This window comes from Bos javanicus, chromosome 24 (assembly GCF_032452875.1).
Source record: "Bos javanicus breed banteng chromosome 24, ARS-OSU_banteng_1.0, whole genome shotgun sequence".
Classification (NCBI taxonomy): domain Eukaryota; kingdom Metazoa; phylum Chordata; class Mammalia; order Artiodactyla; family Bovidae; genus Bos; species Bos javanicus.
Window position 1 is genome coordinate 56,798,346 of NC_083891.1, and position 21,238 is coordinate 56,819,583.

General features: G+C 45.4%; 1 protein-coding gene and 1 non-coding gene across 3 annotated transcripts; both read right to left on the reverse strand.

Moving 5' to 3' along the window:
• Positions 1-2,006: 2,006 nt before the first annotated feature.
• On the reverse strand, positions 2,007-18,915 carry NARS1 (asparaginyl-tRNA synthetase 1). 2 transcript variants are annotated; one of them, XM_061400308.1, is made up of 15 exons: positions 18,674-18,915; positions 17,241-17,320; positions 15,009-15,074; positions 14,816-14,908; positions 14,644-14,733; positions 13,653-13,731; positions 12,570-12,640; positions 11,093-11,179; positions 9,385-9,606; positions 9,080-9,279; positions 8,528-8,663; positions 6,459-6,572; positions 4,283-4,414; positions 3,866-3,997; positions 2,007-3,140 (listed from the first exon to the last, which is right to left on the reverse strand). In XM_061400308.1, the coding sequence occupies exons 1-15, from the start codon at positions 18,714-18,716 to the stop codon at positions 3,009-3,011; spliced, it is 1,677 nt and encodes a 558-aa protein (XP_061256292.1). In that variant the 5' UTR covers positions 18,717-18,915; the 3' UTR covers positions 2,007-3,008. The 2 variants fall into 2 exon arrangements, with proteins under 2 accessions (XP_061256292.1, XP_061256291.1); XM_061400307.1 differs by having other exon boundaries at positions 17,241-17,323; positions 18,674-18,914.
• A 1,429-nt stretch (positions 18,916-20,344) lies between these two features.
• LOC133237905 (U6 spliceosomal RNA) lies at positions 20,345-20,449 on the reverse strand. The gene has a single exon (XR_009733413.1). It is a non-coding gene; the product is annotated as a U6 spliceosomal RNA (small nuclear RNA).
• Positions 20,450-21,238: the final 789 nt, after the last annotated feature.

Genomic DNA, 21,238 nt, shown 5'->3' on the forward strand with positions numbered 1-21,238 from the left:
TTGCACAAGATGGAGCACTCGGAGCAGAGCATACCAAATACTATGAATCACAGCACTTGTACCTGGTAACATCTTTTTCCCTTAGGAGGACTGAATGAAATAATATGACGCTAAGTTTAAAATCATTCAAGCTTTGGAGTTTAAACTTCATTCTGTCACTTTTAACCATGCATCTTCAGGAATGATTTTTAACCTTTCTCAGCCATTATCTCAGGAATAATAAGTGCTATTATTAGAGGGCTATAAATTTATATAAATCATCACAGGCTATTGTGGGGGTTAAGGCACGTGACAGTACATGGCTGACACAAAGCAGTACTCCATTATTTTGCGAATTTCCCAGTATGACTTGAAAGCTAACGAGTACACAGGTATAGTGTTTTTTGTGGCTACTGGTCAATATCGAACAGTCTCAGCTTTACCCCAGTGTTCCCATTTCAACCCTGAGGCTGGGAACACTCTCAAAAGAGATGAATGTGAAATAATGAGGACCTACAGTGATGAGGCTTAAAGTTGGCTTCAGAAGTGGGAGGTAGCTACTTGGTGACAGTCAACCTAACTCTGCCACAGCCTCACCTGCGCAGGCTTTTAAAAAATATGCTGGGACTTTCTTGGTAGTCCAGTGGCTAAGACTCCATGCTCCTAAGGCAGGGGGCCCGGGTTCAACTCCCAGTTGGGGAACTACATCCTATATGCCAGAGCTAAGACTCAGCACAGCCAAATACATAAATAAAAATAAACATTAAAAAAAAAAAGTCCTGGGTCCATCCTGAAATTCAGATTCTACTGGTCTGGGATGAGGCCGGAGCACCAGTATGGTCACGGTCCCAAGTGACCTCCGTATGTAGGACGGTTGCTTCTGATAGTCATATTACTCAACACTAAACGAGAAATTCTGGGGACTTCCCCGGTGGTCCAGTGGCTAAGACTCCCCACTCCCAAGGCAGGGGGCCCAGGCTCGCCCCCGGCCAGGAACTAGATCCCACGTGCCACAGCTGAGAGTTCGCGTGCCACTAACACCTGCCACAGCCACGTCAACGAACAGCAGACTTTTAGAAAACGCTAGAGGCCGCCGGATGGGAGCAGTCGGGTGGCCAGAAACGGCTGCAGGACATTGACCAAAACGGAGAGCTTAGTATGGGGTTGGCCAAAAAGCTTGTTCAGGTTTTTCTGCACCATCTCATGGAAAAACCTGAACAAGCTTTTTGGACAACCCAATACTGAAGTCATTTGAATTGCTGTGAAGACTAACCTCCCACCCGTCTCCAAAACTTGCAACAGGTCAGCTACACAAGTACCCATGGTGCAGGGGGTTGCTGGTGTGAGAATCACACAATAGGGAGAGGTTATGGGCCATGAGACGAGTCCTACCAGAGCAGGGACTCAGAACCCGGGTGTCTGCGAGGTGGACGCTTGGCGGGGACGTGCTGGGGTGTGGTGCTCGGGTCACAGTGACAACCAGAGCGAAGGAAACATGAGCCCACGTGCCTAAGGTTTGCTGCTTGGACTCCTGGTTTGATGTCACCTTGACCCCCTATCCCCACCTAGTCCCACTGCTTTCCGTCAGTATTTAAGATGCTTGACCAATTCATACAATTGAAATGCATGAGTCTAATCTCCTCACCTAAACTCTCATCAAGTGAATTGCCTAGTTGAATCCAATTAAAGCTCATTCACATTCTAACCAGTATTTCTTATTTAAAGATAGAGGCCAAATATACTACAAATGCACCCATTTACATCTGTCATTTCACTTAACTGCAAAATAAGATACACTCTAATGTGTCCAGAAACACAAAAAGGATTATAAAAGCGATGAAACTGGCACCCACATCTAATTTTAAAAACACCTTCCTTTTCCTTACCATGTATTTAGTAACACCTACTAAATTCAGTAATATCTAATTTCACACATACAAATCATGAAAAGTATTTTAAAAATACAAAAGGCACGAATTAATGTGAAACAGAGACATTCAGCTTTAAAAAATTAAGTCGGCAAAGAGTTTTTACATGTGTCCATTTATTGATTGCTGGGAATAGAGTTTACTGAGAATACACTGACATGCATTTGAGGGGAGAAATTAACCAAACCCGAAAGGAAGCCATTCAGTAAGCCTGAGAGTTAATAAGGTAGGAGAAATTAGATCTAAAGACACAGTATGTGGGGTGACACCAACCACCACGGAGGGCTGTCCTTAAGATGCCAGCTGCAAACGCTTTGGGAACTTCTCTGTTCTGAATTACTGTGGAACTACCAGGAGAGAGAGATCACCCTGCCTCTTTAAACTAATCCGAGAAAGAAAGCTGTTCACTGATGTGCCAAAAAACTTGCTGTCACTTCCAACTGTTTAAGGTAATTCCATTTTTACAAATTCCTCCACACCAACTTGTATGCTTTAGAGTTATAAGCAGCTATGAGATTTAGGAAAGATTCACAACGGATGCAAAAGATTGTAGTCATATCATTCCTGTATCTACTGATTTAGGCTCTGTTCTAATACTAGCAGATTTTTACAGCATATTGTCAATTTTTCCCCAAGGTGTTGAATTCATTGATACGATAAAGTGGTAGAAATTAAAAGAATTCCATTTATACTTAAAAGGACAGAGAGATTAAATTACTGGAATGTCTCAGATCATAATTTAAAATTATTTAATGATATATGTGGTATATACAACATAAAGATTGTAACCTAAAGGTGGATAAAGCACTGAGACATACTCCTAACTGCAAAGCTACATGCCACAGTTTCTCCCAAACTTTGTAATGGGTATTTTTTCCTTAAAATGATAACATCAATGTTACTTGATATTCAAAATGTTTTGAACTGCTTTCTGTGGTAGCAGGAATAAAAAAGAGAAAACAGAAACGGACATACCCCAGTGGAATTAAAAAAAAAAAAGTGGGGGAAGATTTTGGCTTCTTTTTTTTTTTTTTAAGAGGCAGTCTGTTCCTTCCATGAACCGTGTTCTCTCCTTAAAGCTCTGGGGGTTGGGGGGACCGATCATGGCTTGCAGCGCTGGACAAACCGAGGGTACAAACACACATCTCGGATGTGGTATCTGTCCAGAATCCAGGTTAAGAATCGTTCCAAGCCCAGGCCATAGCCGCCATGTGGACACGTGCCATATTTTCTCTGTTAGAGAAAGAGACAGAGGAATAAAGGCTTAGTTTACAATTTTGTCTAAAATAGTGAAAGTTTTCTGCTGTAAAATGAGTCAGCTTATTGTGGTTAAGGGATCAACCCTTGGACTTCCCCAGGGATCCAGTGGTTAAGAATCTGCCTGCCAATGCTGGGGACACAGGTTCGATCCCTGGTCCGGGAAGATCCCACGTGCTCAGGAGCAGCTAAGCCCGGGCACCGCAACTACTTCGGCCCGCACACCCTAGAGCCTGCGCCCCGCAACCATGACCAGCGCAGCCAAAAACAAACAAGGGATTCGACCCTAAAGCTACACTCCTTCATGGACCACATGGGAAAAAATACTTGGATATGAAAAATAAACCAGGGATTTAACACCCTAGAAAGAAAAGATTTCACACTTCAAATTAAGCTAATGTCTGTTTATCAGAAGAAAAGGAACAACTAGATATTAGTAGGATCTGATGACACATTTTTAAAAACTCAGTAGCAACGAGCAAGGCCAGCAGTTAACAGGTTTTCAAATTAAGTTAACATATTAGTGGCCAAAAACAAAACCCGCAATGCTCACATGCCACATTATTAAAGCCACGAGACTGAATACAGCTCCTTCACATGCTAAGGTACCACCCTGAATTCTTCTCTTTTGACGATTTCAATTTAAACAGAACTATTATGTTGAAAAAACATTAAAGGGTTTATTTAATAAAAGTTTTTACCTGATCCGTGTACCAGTAATAGGGAGTGGGGTCAATCCCTTCTCTTTTGTAACCTGCCAGGATCTCTTCATTATCCCAGATACGCATGGAGCCACCCACGATCTCACCAACATTGGGCATCAACACGTCGACCTTTCAGAATGAGTAAATAAAACAGTTACGACCAGGCTCTCAGTCACGGCACTGCTCTAGAGTTTGAATGGAAATCACTAAAAGCGTCTGATGATCGTGCCAAACGCAAGTATGACTCAAATGCCGTAATCCAACAAGACAGGTTAAACACCATCAGAGCACAGAAAACACTTCCTGAAATGCTGGAGATTTATAATAAAATATCTGCTATGAGCTGTGTCTTATTCCAACGCCCCCGCCCCCCACCCTTCAGAAGCAAAATCACTATGTGAATCCTAGACTGACAGATTCGGTGAGCCGGGGGTCCTCGGGACAGCGCTGCATGTAGAAGGACTTGATCTCCACGGGAAAGCGACATAGCAAGATGGGTTCATTGATGGTGTCCGTCATCAGTCTCTCTGGAGCTTCCGGGATGTCCTGAGGTTAGACAGGGGCTTCATGAACATCTAGACCTCGAAAGGTGCCCTGGCAGAAGCAGCTCTCTGATCCAGCGGCAGTCCGTCATCTTACTCACCCAACAGAGCCCAGAACACACGTCCACCCATAACCCATGACCACGTGGGTGTAAGGGACCATCTCTGTAAGCAGATCTGCCTCTTCCTGTATTACATCTGTGCCACGTTGCACGAGGAACACACACACACACACACACGCAGAGGGATGATATACTGCTCCATTATCCCTTTCCAATGGCCAGTTTTATCTGAGTCTGAAGCAAACGCAGTCCACCCAGTCCCATAAGGTGTAAGATAATCAGCAAATGCTTCACAACGTCATTGATCTATACACACACACTATGTTATTAATAACACCAATCTTTAAACTCCCCTGTTATCTCCGCTCCTTTCCTGTTACAATAAATCTGCATGCCTTCAACAGCCCTAAGACACAGCTGTAAGACAAATAATCAGTGTCGAATTTATAAGTGTAACCACACCTGCAGTAGTTAGCCAAGAGAGGTTAGATGATGATGAATCAAGTTAATCTGTTTTCTGCTCACGCATCCTTCAGTAAACCACACATAAATTCAAGTGCAAACTGAAAAAACTCATCCTGGTAAAAACTGATTGGAAAGAATGGGGCAAGACTGACTGATTTAAGGCTAAGCACTGAGGGCGCTCCCCCGTCGGCGGGCACAGTGGTTTGCAAGCTCTGGCCCTGGAGCCCTGCGCCCTCTACAGTCCAGAGAGGAAATGAGCGGTGAGCGGGAGAGCTCTTCACATGCGAACTGCAGGAAAAGGGTCTCACTACTTGTCCCAGGGGCTGGAGACCTCTGCTCTATCCTAGCCCCCTCCTGTGCGTGGGATGCCGCTGCAGAGAGGAAATGCTGACAGGCTCGGAGGACTGCCTGCTGGGCCCTGAGCTCAATAAGTCCTCTGACTTTACAAGCTGACGTTACCTCCAAGGCAGAGACAGGGAATCAGACAGTGGGGTCGCTGGCCTCTGTTACTCAGCAGCGAGGACAGAGGTGGGACTGAAGCCCACCTGGGGGGCTCGCGTTCTTTCCACTCAATCCCACCAGCTTGCTGTACTAGGTGGTGACAGCGCTCAGGTTTTCAGCACAGAATCTGGTTTTACACAAGGTCAACCGAACTCATGAAACAATTAAAGTAATTTATATAAGCTTAGTACACTGTCCTAATTTCTTTCTAAAAATGAAACAAAAATCACACATTTCCTTTGTAAAACAGATTTGCAAATACTACGTAAAGAGTGGTTAAATGCACAAGGAGGCGGGTTTGGAATCGTGTTGATAACCTGTTCGCACACACAGTGCTGGGAGGGTGCTCCCGGGCAAGACAGACATGCTCCCTGTATCTGGGGCGCTGGGCCACCTTCACCATCAAAGCCTTCTCTCCTGGTTTTACACTTTAACCAGTGGCTATTTTCTTCTTTGAACCTCCTCCATACGAAGGAGTTTTAACTCACTGATATGGAGGAAGGAAGTATTCTTGCCTGGGCAATCCCATGGACAGAGGAGCCTGGCGGGAAGAGTCCATGGGAAGCACAGAGTCAGACATGACTGAGTGACTAACACTTTCACTTTTTATCCTTTTTGAAAGAGTCAGTTACTTTCTCCAGAAAACCAAGACAAGCATACACACATGCCAACACTTTGCACGTGACTTCAAAGTTCACAACGTTCTGAAGGGTCCTGCCAGTCTAGAGAATTACAACCAGAGCTAGTCAGAACAAGGGCTTACGGGAGAGGAATGAGACAAAGGATGGGTGCGAAGGCTACAAACTGGCTAATATGTACTGATGACCCCAGAAAAGGCACTGCCCCAAGGACCACGCGATACCTACTGAGCCATGGATGCTCAAACAAGCCCAGGAAGGAGGGTCTGTGGTTATCATTTATTTAACAAGCAGACGCCTCCTACATAGCTGGTGACTGGAAGCAGCAATCCACTGAAGCATGAGGCTCCCTTTGACACAGTGACTACAGAGGAATTCGTACCTCTCCAAATTCATAGAAAGTTCCGTCTTCTTTCTTTATGTTGTGTTCTTTCAGCCACACAATCGCGTCTGAATAGTTCATCCGTTTGAAAGGCCGTTTAGGGGGCTTAAAATTCTACAGTAGAAAGGAAAAACATGGTGTATATAAAGAAACCATTCACACGAACATTTTAAGAGATATTTGCCATTATTATCAGATATTACTTCATGAACGCCAGGACTTGTTCATTGATGCTGGCAGCAGAGGAGCAGAAGCGTAAAGGAAGGGGTGGATGTGGGTGTGTTCATGTTTATATTTTGAGGATAATGTGTGTGTACATTTCTTGGTACTACAGGAACGCACTAAATAGTAATTAATTCAAGGGAAACACACCTCCTTGCTAATAGTTTTAATAGTTTGGATCAGATAATGAGTCCCCTTAGAAGCGTTATACTTTGTGTACTGTTGATTTAGGTCTCATTTTTAATTGAACATTAAGGGAATTTTAATCCTAACTCTGCCAATATCTTTATCTAGAGGCTTGTTGCCCTTCCTCTGAAATTTTTGTCACTAAGAAAGGCTGGATTACATTCTTTTTCCTTCCAGATTGAGCTGGTGCAGTGCATTCTTGTTTATCAAAATACTCATAGCTTTGGGACTTTGAAAAGGTAAATATTCATGATGTGTGAAACAGTATGATACATAACTGTTATGATCTTAATTATATAAAAATAGATGCTTAGTTGTGAACACACACACCTAAGAACTAGAAGGGCTTATCAAACAGTAAAGTGCTTGTGATTACGAATGACTTTGTTTTCTGCATCTGGAGTGTTTTTGGTTTCCTGTTATGCCATGTTAACTTTTAAGAAATAAAAGCTATTTTTAAACCTTAAAAAAAATTCTTTCAGACTTAAAAGCAACTTGGGGAATTCTCTGGCAGTCCAGTGGTTAGGACTCTGCATTTCCAATGCCAAGTATCCAGCTGGAACTAAGATCCCACAAGCCATGCAGTGCGGTCAAACACCCCCTCCCCAAAACTGGACATCCCTAAAAATGGAAAACACATACCAACTTTCTATGTAAGTTAAAATACTACGAAATTATTGGCAATGACTAGTATCCAATTTTAGTCTTTAAAATATCAGTCTGGAAATGGGTGAAGAGCATCAAAAAGTACAAACTTCCAGGTAACAAAAGAGGTTAAGTCCCAACAGGATGTGATGGATGACATGGTGACTATAATCAGTAATACTATATTATAAATCCGAAAGTTGATAGGAAAGGATCTTGAAAGGTTGCATCACAAGAAAAAAGCTGTAACTAGGTGTGGCGTGGGGTCATCTTCTATTTTTTAAAATCTTATTTATTTTTGGCTGCGCTGGGTCTATGTTGTGGTGTGCAGCTTCTCACTGTGGGGCTTCTCTGGGGGGCACAGGCCTAGCGCTGGGTCTGCGTTGTGGTATGCAGGCTTCTCACTGTGGGGTTTCTCTGGGGGGCACAGGCCTAGCGCTGGGTCTGCGTTGTGGTGTGCAGGCTTCTCACTGTGGGGCTCCTCTGGGGGGCACAGGCCTAGCGCTGGGTCTGCGTTGTGCTGTGCAGGCTTCTCACTGTGGGGCTCCTCTGGGGGGCACAGGCCTAGCGCTGGGTCTGCGTTGTGCTGTGCAGGCTTCTCACTGTGGGGCTTCGCTTGGGGGCACAGGCCCAGCGCACGTGGGCTCCAGTAGTTGTGGTGTGCAGGCCCAGTGGCCCTGAGGCACATGCAACCCTCCCAGGCCGGGGATCGAATCCGCGTTCCCTGCGCTGGCAGACGGGCCCTCAACCACTGGACCACCAGGGAAGCCCCGTTTTCTAATATATACGTATATATGTATCAAGGCATTACGGTGTGCACCTGAAAACAGTATGTTATATATCAATTATAATTCAAAAAACCAGTCATTTATTTCAAAGCTTACCAAGCTATTAAATCTGTAAAAATGGAGAATGTGGACCCCAAGCTATTAAATCTGTAAAAATCGAGAACATGGACCTTGCTGCCTTCTAAAACAGAACCCTCATTTCATGTCTCCAAACAACAGCAGGCCTACCGGGTTGAGGTCGCGCACTATGTTTCCTGCGGGTGATTTCAGGACTCTATCAACCACGTCACACACCAAGTCCTCCAGGCGGTTCAGGAGCTCCTCGAAGGTCAGGAAAGGACACTCGGCTTCCACGTGAGTGTATCTGAGGAACACGACACTAGCTCAGAGCTGCCCTTCTTTCCACTAAGTTTCTCTAGAGCAAGGATCTTAACGCTGGGAAACTGTCCAGAAAAGTAAAACTCCCACCGTGCTAGTCAACTCCCAATTCTGCAAATCAGTTTTAGCTCACCCGACTTCCTTTCCCCCTTCTTAGTGATTTCTTGTTTATTCCCCAACACATAAAGGATCAAGAGAGAGCAAATCAACAGACCTTCGTGAGCTACGAGGTAGAACTTCTTGGACAGTTTCCATTAATTCATTCAAGTACCCTTTATAAAACCTCTTAATACTTCAGAGGTTTTTACACAGACTGTCATTTACCTCCACGAAGATTGCTTCTCTGAACGTGTTTTCTCAGAAAACAAAATTTAAAACGAAAGCAAAAAGACAACCGCATACTCAGCCAGGTGCCTTCGTGTTCTGGACTGTTCTGCCCTGTATGACTGTGCGATGCAAAAGACGTCCCCCAGAGCTGGAATGCAGGTCTCCAGGTAGAGCTGAGAGGACTGCGTCAGATATGCCTCTTCCCCAAAATAGTCGAGCTTGAAGAGCGTGGCGCCGCCTTCCACCTGTGTTTGCACCAACGTTGGAGGAGTGATCTGCACCAACAAGCAGGAAAGGGGTAGACAGGCCTTCTGTGAGCACCGGGCTCAAGGGCACACACGCGAAGGGCGTCGTGTGCAGGGACGACCGCGCGCACTTACTTCGTGGTACCCCCTGTCGAAGAAGTGGTCTCTGAAGCACCTGGTGATCACGGAGCGCGCCTTCAGGATTTTGGACATGTTCTCCCCGCGGATCATCATGTGTCTGTTGTTGAGCTGGACGTCCACGTCGGACTCCTCGTTGATCAAGTTGTCAGCACCTCCGGCGGGGGCCAACCCGATCAGCTCCCAGAAGTCGCAGCTCAGCTCGTGGCCCCCCGGAGCCTACAGTTTTAAACAGAGCGGGGAGAAAGAGAGGGAGGGAGAAGGAGACAGAAAGTGTACAGGGCGAGGGGGCCTCACTCGTGGCAACATTTTCAGTAAGCTTATATTTCTAAGAAGCTATCTTTACCAGCCTACCCTTCTAAACACAAAGACCCAGTAACTGAATTTCATATTGACAGATTTAATATTTCTTTCAGAGTAATTCACTCACACACACACACACACACTGTTTAAAAAACAGAAAAGCACAAGCTAGAAAATAAACTATAATCCCATGACCTGGAGTAACCACTAACTACTGTCAACATTTTAGTAGATCTTTCCAACCTCTGCCCAATAATTCAAAAGTAACGTAACACCCACATCGAAAACTTCCTTAAACACCAAGGTTTTACTAAAAGACGTTTCTCTCTGGAACGTATAGATAGTAGAAATTCCAACCCTCCCTAATACCCCCATCGAAAGCCTTGTATGTAGAAGCCACACAATGTGGAATATATAGCCATCTCGGTGCCCAACACTGGCAGCAAGAAACACCACTGTGCAATCGCATTACTTACCAGGCAAGTCCAGTCACCCCGAACCAGATATTCACTAGTACAGGTTCCTTACAGGGACTCTGGGAGTCTCTTTTACCAGTGTTTCTAGTCTCTTGGGAGGACCCCATGGGCTCCCTCTGCTGCTTAATATGTCATCTTTGTTTTCTTTCCCAGGAACCAATCCCACCACAATTGTTACTTGAACAATAATTACCAACAAGTAGCTCTTAACTCGGAGAAGGCGATGGCACCCCACTCCAGTACTCTTGCCTGGAAAATCCCATGGACCGAGGAGCCTGGTGGGCTGCAGTCCATGGGGTCGCTAAGAGTCAGATACGACTGAGCGACTTCACTTTCACTTTTCACTTTCATGCATTGGAGAAGGCAATGGCAACCCACTCCAGTGTTCTTGCCTGGAGAATCCCAGGGACGGGGGAGCCTGGTAGGCTGCCGTCTATGGGGTCACACAGAGTCGGACACGACTGAAGCGACTTAGCAGTAGCAGCAGCTCTTAACTGGTACTAGGTGACGTGTGTGTTGGCTGGGGAACAAACAATTCTGACTGTCCGAGTTATATTTAAGTTTTTTTTTTAAGAGCCTTTCAAATTCTATTTTAAGAGTTTCAAATTTAGATTACTGTTCTTTCCTGAAACACTTCCAGTAGATGAAATTTTTATTTTCACCTAGCTGAGAAATTATTCACATATAAACAGCAAGTTATTCTCGCCCTTGAAGATTATTCAGTAATTCTTTAGGCTGAAAATCACTGAGATTGTTACATCATACAAGCTGTACAGCACACATATTTCACTGGAAAAGAAGGCGGCACTCTAAAGTTAGCAAGGGCATCACATCTTTATATCTATAATGCTAAATTCCAAAAAAAAACCCAGACACTGGAAAGCAACAAGCATACCACTCTTCTCTCAGAAACTCCACACACTCACCTGCTTGCCCTTTGGGGTAAGATTCAGCATTCCATACACTGCAACACTGCTCTCAGTGGACAAGACAACGCCATTGTAACACTGACACTACGAAAAGATCAAGTTCAAATTTAGCTGCTCACATTTATAGTAAAATATTCTACCACACAGAAAGCAAAGGGGGTTATTTATAAACAAGTTATCTAGTCCAAAACTAGTAAAATAAAAGACGGCCATTCAACCAAACATTCATCTGTACGTAGATACACACACACGTGCACGCACCCCACGTGCACGTGCATACACGTATGTGCACACATCCTATGTATACGTGCATACATATGTGTGCACACATTAGTCCACACCTCTCTTAAAAAGTGAAGAACTTTATAAGGGAGGGATAGGCCATCAACACCCGAATCCACTAATCATAAGGACGACTGGAATGATGTGATTCATGGTGTGATGTGATTGAAAGAAGACAGCTATGTACATGAAGTAGTTCTATCAAGAAGACTTGAATATGATCAGACCTAACCTCCAGCTTGTAAGAAACAAAAAGGATAGAGGAACATTTACACCTTAGGATGCAACCGACCAATCCAGAATGTGACAAGTCCTACAGGACAAATGACCCAGTTCTTTCCAATAATTGCATGGGGGAATGCAGTGGAGAAAAGAAAATGAAAGGGGAGAACTGCTATAGATTGAGAGAGATTTCAGAGACATTATCAACTAAAGGCAACATGTAGCTCTTGTTCCAATCCTCATTCAAACTAACCAACTGTAAAAAGACATTATGTATCAATTGGGAGAATCTGACTGGATATTTTTTTTTTGGAGGGTGTGATAATGGTAGTCTGGTTATATTAAAAATATTTCTTCCTGGGGAAGCATATGCAAGTATGTTTACATGAAATATGATGTATGGGAAATAAAAGGGGGTGGAGAATAAACCAGAATTGGCAATATGTTAATTATTAAAGATTTAATGTGTATCCCTCCCAAATCCCTATGTTGAAACCCTTTCCTGCCACGTGATGCTGTTAGGAGGTGGGGCCTTTGAGAGGTAGTTAGGATTACATCAGGGCATGAGGGTGGAACCCTCATGAATGGGATGAATGCTTTCCCTTCTCTGCAAGCTGAGGATGTGGATACAACAGGAAGTGGGCAGTCTGCAACCGGGAAGAGGGCCCTCACCAGAACCTGACCACGCCAGCATCCTGATCTGGACTTCCAACCACTAGAACCGTGAGAAATAAACTTCTGTTGTTACCACGCCCCCCAGTTTATGGCACTCAGTCACAGCAGCTTAACTAAGACATTACTGAGGCTGAGAGAGAAGCCTGGGAGGTTTCCTCCTAATGTTCCATTTTTGAGATGTTTGAAATTTCCCACAATAACAGTTCCAGATGCCCAAATTCCCTAAACTAACAATAAAGGAACCTATTGAAAAAAATCAAACATTCAGCCATCGTAAATATGAAAAAATGTTTACCAGATCATCTGACAGGACACACTGGAGAAAACCCGTACCGTCCCGCAACACCAGAAACATTAAATTCTTTCCTAAAAACGACAAAGAAGACATTTAGCCGGACTGTTCTTGAGGCACCTGAAAGGACTTTCTCATAATTTAATCGTTTATGAAGGAACTGCCAAGTTTAAACGTGGAAAATTCAAACCTCCTACGGGGCCTCGTTCCTTTGGAGTAGTGTCACTACTCAGTATCCGGAAAGTATTTCACCTTCTTCACTGTATTTTCAAACCCCATGTGAGCCTCCTGACCCACAGCATCAGGGGAAAGCAAGGCCGTAGACATGGCAGTCGAGGGGCTGAGTCTCCTTCACCCCCGAGTCCCCTGCAACGGCCAGCACAGCGTGTCCCCTGGAGGGGGCACACACGGCCACACGGAATCACTCGTGGCTTTTTATGCCCCGTTTCTTTTTTTATGAAGGATTTGATAACCACTTAAAATAAAAGACATGCAAAAGCATAATAATAATGAAAAGAGAAAGCAAAACATCAGGACTAAGTACAAATACGCTAATCATAAGTCAGCAGGGACCCCAGTGAAGCTTCGGATCTGGCTCTGCACTTTCTGTAGGCAACCCCTGCTTTCCATTACATAACGCAGTGCAGCTCAGCAAACACTTCCTGGATACCTCCTGATCACTGATCCAGGATCAGTGGATACAACTGATTGTATCCAGTATAGTTAAGCAACATTTAAATTTTTAAACTTTCAATAGTTGTACTAAAAGAATGACCTTAGGATATAAATCACTGTTTCCTTTAAAGAGCTAGCATTCCCAAACAAAAATACCCTTAAGTAAATGCTTTTTCTTATGTTCTTCATTTAAGACTAGGGATATGGAAAAAAAATTTTATACTACATGCCATTTTATTTCTTGATTTGTCTAAATATTTATATTGAAAAGAATGAATCTTTTCTTAAACTAGTTTATGTGCCTTTTTAAAAAATATAAATTTATTTAATTGGAAGCTAATTACTTGACAATATTGTACCAGGAATGCTGAAAATTAAAGAGAGAGAGAAAAGTACAACTCTGCCAGTTACCTTGCCTACGCAGCCTGTGGACCCAGCCAAACACCTTTATCCTTTGGCCTCTGTATCCTTTTAGTTCCCGAATCTTCACCTGTCAAGTTAAAGTAAATAACGTTTGACCCAGCATGTCATTCATCACATACCAACTTTGTCACGAATATCGGATGGGTGGCAGTAAAGTGTTAAAAAACCACAACTGACGTAAAACTGCAGACAGCCACTCCACCGCAGGTCAGAGCCAGAAAATCTCACCACACCAGAGGGGTTAAAAACAAAAATCCAAGTCTTCTTCCTCTTAGTGCAGAACTGGCTGTGCGAAACACCCAGAACTTCAATATTGCTACATAAAGTCAATGAGTCAATACAATTCATGGCAGCAACAACCCTAGTCCACGCAGAGCCCGTTCCCTGACCTCCCGGGCCCTCCCGCCACCCTGGGAGGTGGATGCTTCCAAGGCTGGCTTTTCATCCGGGGGATGGAGGGGAACGGCGAGGGGAGGAAGGGTCTGGCGGGTGTGGCCAAGCACACAGCTCCCTCACTAAGGAAGCAGGAAAAACACAACAATTCAGCAGCAATAATAACTATTCTCTTCTAGAAAGAACAAAAATATAATCCAATTAAAAAAAAATCACGAAAAACTTTTTCTCTTAAGAGGTCATGAGAATCATGGATTTCAACCTCTTCCTTTTATGGTGAGGAAACTGCCCCCAGGAAGGGTAAAATCACGTGACTGAGACCCACAGCCCACCAGGCCCAGATGCCAGGGCTGCCAGCTTTCAGTGGGGACAGAATGTGTTCAACACAGAGATCACTCAATTTTATTAAAAAGTGAGCCCCACAAGGACCAGACTCACAACTCTCCAGCACTACTGCTCTCTCTTCCTTCTGAAAGAAAAGACAAAGAGTGCAAAGACCAGAGCAGGCAGCACGCTCCTCAGACACAGAAAGGAACAGTGTGACCCGGGGGCCCACCGTATGTGAAACAACACGCATCACACTTACACATTTCGGCTCTGGAAGACTTGGGTCATTTTTAATGGTAATCTTCTTTGCTTCTTCCAGGTTCTTCTCTCTTCGCAAATTATCTTCTGCCTAGTTTTAGTAAGTGGGCAATCTGTTAACATGGCATCTGGTGTCCCAAACTGAAAAACGGTCACAGAGCACCACTGCTCACCTCTTTCTTCTCCCGGGACTCACTCTTCATCTGCTCCCTGTGCCACAGCTTCCTAATGTTCTTCATCTGGGACTTAGAAATAACATCCCACCTCTGGAGAGATAAATAGACATTTAGTGTTTTCCAGACCTCTGTATTCTAATGAAAATTTCTTCACAAAATCAAATCCTATAAAGTTCTGGGTTTACCTTACCTCATTTTCTTTTTGTGAATCTACGTAAATGGTAGGAAAGGGTTCTTTTCCAACTGTCATCAAAGCCTTGGGGAAGGGAGAAAAAGGACATTCCTTTAACATCATGCAATGTTTAAAATTAAGGTAACACCTGACTCACGAGGTAACTTCCATCACCTAGAACATCACCAAGAGCCCAGAAGAAAACACAAAGACCCCACCAGCCAAAAGTCAACGCTGATAGAAGGCACGGCTGAACATACTAAGACTGTAGTAGACCATCCTCTCCTGAGCAATCCTAGCGATGTCATGTTACACAGTAATGTAGTTCCCCACACTCGTGAACAAGAAGCAACAGATCTGAAGAGGCCACAGGGACCAGCAGGAAGTATGCTGACAACTGAAGGGACAGCCGAGGCCAACTGCAGAGCAGCTCCAGACGGTTAATCCTCACGAAGGATCCAGGCAAGTCATTTCAGAAACTCTCAACAACATAATGGTCAGGGACGCAGAAGGCTAAGTTTCATTTAACTGGAAAAATTCCTATGTGTAGAATATGTACCCCTTTTCAACCTTTCCAGATATACTGGAACATATCTGATATCACTGTATCATTTAATATCTTATAGTTTATATTCTTTTCTAAAAAAACCGATGGTTGGAAGCATGTAAAAAATAAGTATTTTATTAATTGCTTCAAGTATTTCTTCAAATCTGCTCCTAAATTATCATCAATCAAGAAACTAATGAGTTGTTGTCTCTAGTATAACATCTGAAGCTTATGAAATCTGACCTTTTCTAAAGATGTAGCTTCCAAACCTGAAAAATACTTTTCTTCTTGATTGAACAGCAGTCTCAACTCAATTACTGCTAAAGAGGAGGAGGGAACCTGGATCTTTTGGAAACATCCAACAGAGTTCAGCTTCTTCTTCTAACAATCAGACTTTGTAAAGATGTTTGTAAATCACTAAGAGTTGATTTACTACCTGATAATCTGTACTGATTCTTTCTTTGCTATCACACATTGAAAGGACCCAAGAGTAATTCTCCAAATCAGACCAGCACACTTTTTGCTAACAGCATGCATTCATCTAAACACTACTGTCAGTTCTGGGGAATCACCCCAACAATCTGAAATGAGAGTCTTTCTGCTAAGGTTTAAAACCAGTAAGATTCGTGTTTGACATACCAAAACATAATCAGAGTATGAGCTAAAAGAGGAGCCGATGGTCCTAGGACAGGAACACTTGATAATGACCTAAACAAATGCTGTAACACAGCTCACAAGGGGGACTGGCCAGCCACGGATACACAGGAAAATCAGGGCAGTGCTCGCCCTGGTGCCGGGCACTATCCACCTTCCTTCTGTAGCAGCTGTGGCCATTCCAGTCAACAGACAAGGCCACAGATACCTCCAGAGGGATGGCTTCCTGGCCCTACACGGTAACCTAATACAATCAGATACCTACGTCCTAAGTCCAAGCTTCTGAAGAACTCATCTGCACTGTATTTGGCCTTTCATGTAAGTTGGCTTAGAGAACATGCTAAACTTACTGATGGATTCTACTATCCTGAGAAACAATAATTTACTGTTAAATTAGCATCCCAGCTTTAGGCTCCAGACTCATGCAATCCTGAGAGCCTGTTCTGAGGAATGGGTCCCCTTCCTAGTACTGATATAAATCAGGTTCCTGAATCTCAAGGTTCAAGGTCACACCTGGATTCAAGTGGTAAATTCACCAAGAGAACTCTGAGGAGTCCGTTTGGAAGAAATGTTTGGAATAAACTCAGTATGACTATGGGAAGATAACTTTTATTTCTACAAGAATTAAAAGACCGATCATTTGACTCATTGGAGAGAAAAATTCCAAGATGCAATGCTGATGGTAAGGAAGAAAAGAAGACACCTATTAAAAATATTCAAGGGGAATTCCCTGATAATCCAGAGGTTAGGGACTTGGTGTTTTCACTGCCAAAGGCCTGGCTTCAATCCCTGGCCGGAGAACTAAAAATCCCACAAGCCTCAAGGCGTATGCCCCCCCACCCCTCTGAAAAAGGAAGTTCAAATAACTTTAGGCATACAGCATCTAATACCCTTAAAGCTACATACCTGTATACACCCCTTACTTGCCCTTTTCGGAAAGTTCTCTTCAAATCTAGTGCTTAAGATAAGACTCCTGACAAGTCATATAACAACTGGCAGGAGTCATTAGTAAATACAAAGTCGTTTTCCTAATGAGGAAGAGGCACTACCTTAAGGCCTGTTTTAAAAGGTTTCTCCTTGGTTCCATCACCAGTAACATCATTTCCCTCTCGGTCGGAGACATACAGTTCTGCTGTTTTACAAAAAAAGAATAAGTTACTCATTTGGTCAATAATTACCAGTCACCTCATACTGCAGCTACTTTATCCATTCTTTATCTTTGTAAACAGAACACGTATCTGATCAGTGAAAATTATCAAATTGCAGGGACTTCCCTGGAGAAGGCAATGGCACCCCAGTCCAGTACTCTTGCCTGGAAAATCCCATGGACCGAGGAGCCTGGTAGGCTGCAGTCCATGGGGTCGCGAAGAGTCGGACACGACTGAGCGACTTCACTTTCACTTTCGTGCACTGGAGAAGGAAATGGCAACCCACTCCAGTGTTCTTGCCTGGAGAATCCCAGGGACCGGGGAGCCTGTTGGGCTGCCATCTATGGGGTCGCACAGAGTCGGACGCGACTGCCGCAACTTAGCAGCAGCAGGGACTTCTCTGCCGGTCCAGTGGTAACGACTGCACGCTGCCAATGCGGGAGGTGCGGGTTCAGTCCCGGGATCCCTGAGATCCCACAGCCATGCTCGCAGCCAAAAGATACTTAGATTTTCTTTAATTAAAAAAATGTATCAAAGTCCAAAAGAAATTTTATCAGTTTATTTCCCCACTCCCCTCTCCAAGGACATCCATTCGGTAAGAAGAGACTGATCAAATTTAGCTTTTCAAAATGAACTCTGATCGTTTTCCTTTGTGATACTGCTTCTACTTGAATCCCAACAACAGAGCAAGGGCTTTGTAGTTGGCCAGACTGTCCGACTGGGACGTTGCACTTTAACAGCCAGGGACCCTGGAGAGTTCACTTAACTTTTCTGGGCTTGTTTCTGAGCCTGTAAAATGAGGGAAACGATACCCATATCTTAAAGTACTGAGGATGAAATATATAAATCGGATATCCTGGTGCCAGAGCACAGAAAATCAAAATAAACATCAGTTTCCTCTGGCCTGTAAAGAAAACCAAAAGTTCCGAAGGTAAACGAATTGCACAAGGGCCTCACAACTGTGAGCGGGCAGAGACATCACTTCGGATCTCCTACACGCTTCTCCTTTGCCTACTGCACCAGATGGCCTCCCAGGCCCTCCCCACATAAACGAGGGTGAGCGAGACAGGCATTCTCGAGTCGTCTCCTGAGGGTCACTCGGAAGACGCACACCCTCGGGGGCGGCCCTGAGGTCTGGCCGGGCCTCTCAGCGGAATCACGGGCTTTCCTTCAGCGGGGCCGCGCGGGGAGCCTGCGGCGCCCGGGAGAAGCCCGGCCCGGCCCGCCCGCCTCCACCCGCGCCCAGCGCTGAGAGCTGTACTCGGCAGGAACGCGGGGGCGGCCCGCGGCAGGGGCGCCACTCACACCTCACCCCCGACGCCGGCCTCACTCACCGAGCACCATCCCTGCGGCCGCCCTGACCACCTCCAAGGACATCGCCGCCAACACGCAGCCACCTAGCCTCCCCGCGGAGTGCGCCGGCAGCCTCCTCAACACGAAGATTGCATCATCGAACGTCGCGCAGAAGCCGTCGCCGTAAGTCACCCCAGCGTCGCGGCTCCATTGGTTACGGGTGGTTACGGAGCTAGGGCGCGCGGCGCCGCAGCCGCCATCTTCGGTTCAGGCAGAGGCAACTTCCGGTTCCGGCGCCGCCTCCGGGCTACCCCCTCCCTTCCGGCTGCGCTGGAGACTCGAGGCGCAGACGTCCCGCCAGGGGTCTCCTTGGCCCGAGACACCCCGGGCAGCGCTGTAGTCCCAGTCCCTCCGGCCTCCATCTCCCCAACTTCCCTGCTGAGTCTCCTAGTTCCGCCCCACCCCTACCCCTGCTTTGGGCGCGGTCAGGCCCTCCTGGAAACCAGACCCAGGGGTTCATCCCAGATCCTCAGATCCTGGAGTGGAATTTATGTCGTCATCAAATTAATGACGATCCATGTCGTCATCAGCCGCGAGCTGGGGCGGAGGTAGGGGTGAGGGGCAGAGCTAGGGGTAGTCCTGTCTCCCATTCATTGCCTACCTTGAACATGAAGACGCTTTAATTTTCTAGCTTCATTGAGTTTAGGAATGTAATTCTGTGTCACTTGGATTATAGTGTGTATTTTTTTAAATTATCTTGAATTGGAGGATAATTGCTTTACAACGTTGTGTTGGTTTCTGCCCTACATCAGTCTGAATCAGCCGTGAGTATACATATCCCTTCCCTCCACAGGGTGTATTTTTATTTTAACTTACAAACATCAGTATTAGGAAGGTCGTAACAATACCGTGTGAAGAACTGGGGCTTCAGATCTGGAATTCTGGTTCTGCCTGTCGCTGTGTGACTAGAGCTGAATGCGCTAACCTAAACTTCAATCTCCCTGTTTGTGAAGGATGAATAAGTTCAGGGCCCAGCAGTCACAGGTAGTAAAGGGTGGCTAGGGTCATCATTCTCAACTTACTGGTATACCAGAGTTTGTCTCTGAGTCAAAGGGAAGCATACTTTGGTTATGGAAATAAATCCATAGGTAAGCTCAGAGTCTATCAAAAATATAAACCAGATACTTTCATTTAAGAATATTTCACCCAGTTTCATGAGCTTTCCCCTTTCCCTCTTTGTTGAATGCTTGCTTTGCCCATGCCCTAGTTACTTACAGCTGAAAGGCAAATATGTTATCTCAGGTAGCTTCTGAGGCTGAAGCACTGGGGAGTGGATGGGGGGCGGGTGGTATTCAGACCCAGGGTCTCTTCTGAATCAAGCTGTGGGGCAGGGGCTGCAGTCACCTGGTGGCTTGAGTAGGTGAGGATCTGGCTCTTGGCAAGAGGCTGTGGTTTCATGTCAGGTGGGCTCCTCAATGACAGGACAGCTGACTTTCCCCAGAAGTAAGAGGAGGGAGGGAGAGAGGCAGCGAGACTGTATTGGGTACCTATATTCTATATTGTAGAATAAATTACCCCCAAACTGCAAGCGGCAGTTGTTCTCTCACACTGCCTGTGGACCAGGTCTCTAAAAAGGCTGCCATCGAGGTGTCATCTGGAGCTCATTTAAGATTGTTTTTTAGCAGTTTGTGATGAAAGTTGTGAGATAACACAAATATACAGAACACCTCACAGATTTGTGTGCCGTCTTCGTACGGGGGCCATGCTAATCTCTGTTACCATTCCAGTTTTAGGAGATGTGCTGCCGAAGTGAGCAGAGTCTGAGATTCTTAAGTCTCACCTGGGTGATGCTCTTCCCAAAGGCTCCTGTGGGTGTCAGGAGGACTCACTTCCTCAGGCTGTTGGACTCAAGGCCTCAGTTCTTCGCTGGCTCTTGGCCCGAGGTCTCCCTCAGCTCCTTGCCATGAGGGCTTTTCCGGTGGGCAGTGTCCTTCACCAGAGCAAGCGAACAAGAAGGCAAAAGAGTGTGCAGGCAAGACGGAAGCCACGGTCCTTGGTTTCCCCCCTTTTGCCGTATCCTGTTCCTTAGATTCGAGTCACTTGGTCCAGCCTACACTCCAGGAAAGGAGTTGTACACCAGGGCATGAATCCTAGGAGGTGGCAGGGATCCCAGGGCCATCTCAGGAAGCTACATGCCACACCAACTAAAACCCAGACTGTAGTGCCTTTTCATAACCCAACCAACGAATGACATTTATCATTTCTGCTGTATTTTAACTGGTCACACAGACCAGCCCTACTACAATATGGGAGAAGACTACACAGGGGGTGAATTCCAGGGGGTGGAGGTAAGTGGGGGCCATCTTAGAGGCTGCCATCACAGCCCAACCAGTGAATTTCTCCTCTTCATCCTGCACGGAGACCCCAGAGGCTGGCTCATGTAGACACATCAATGGGCTCTCTGTCTTTTGGGCGGATATAGCCAGTAGGGAGCACTGGCAGGGATGGGGTGAGGTCGGGTTCTTCCTGCTCCAGCTCCCTCATGGCAGGCTGGCTGCACCTTCCCCTGAAGGCCACAGACTGTCATCTGAATTGTCTTTCATGCA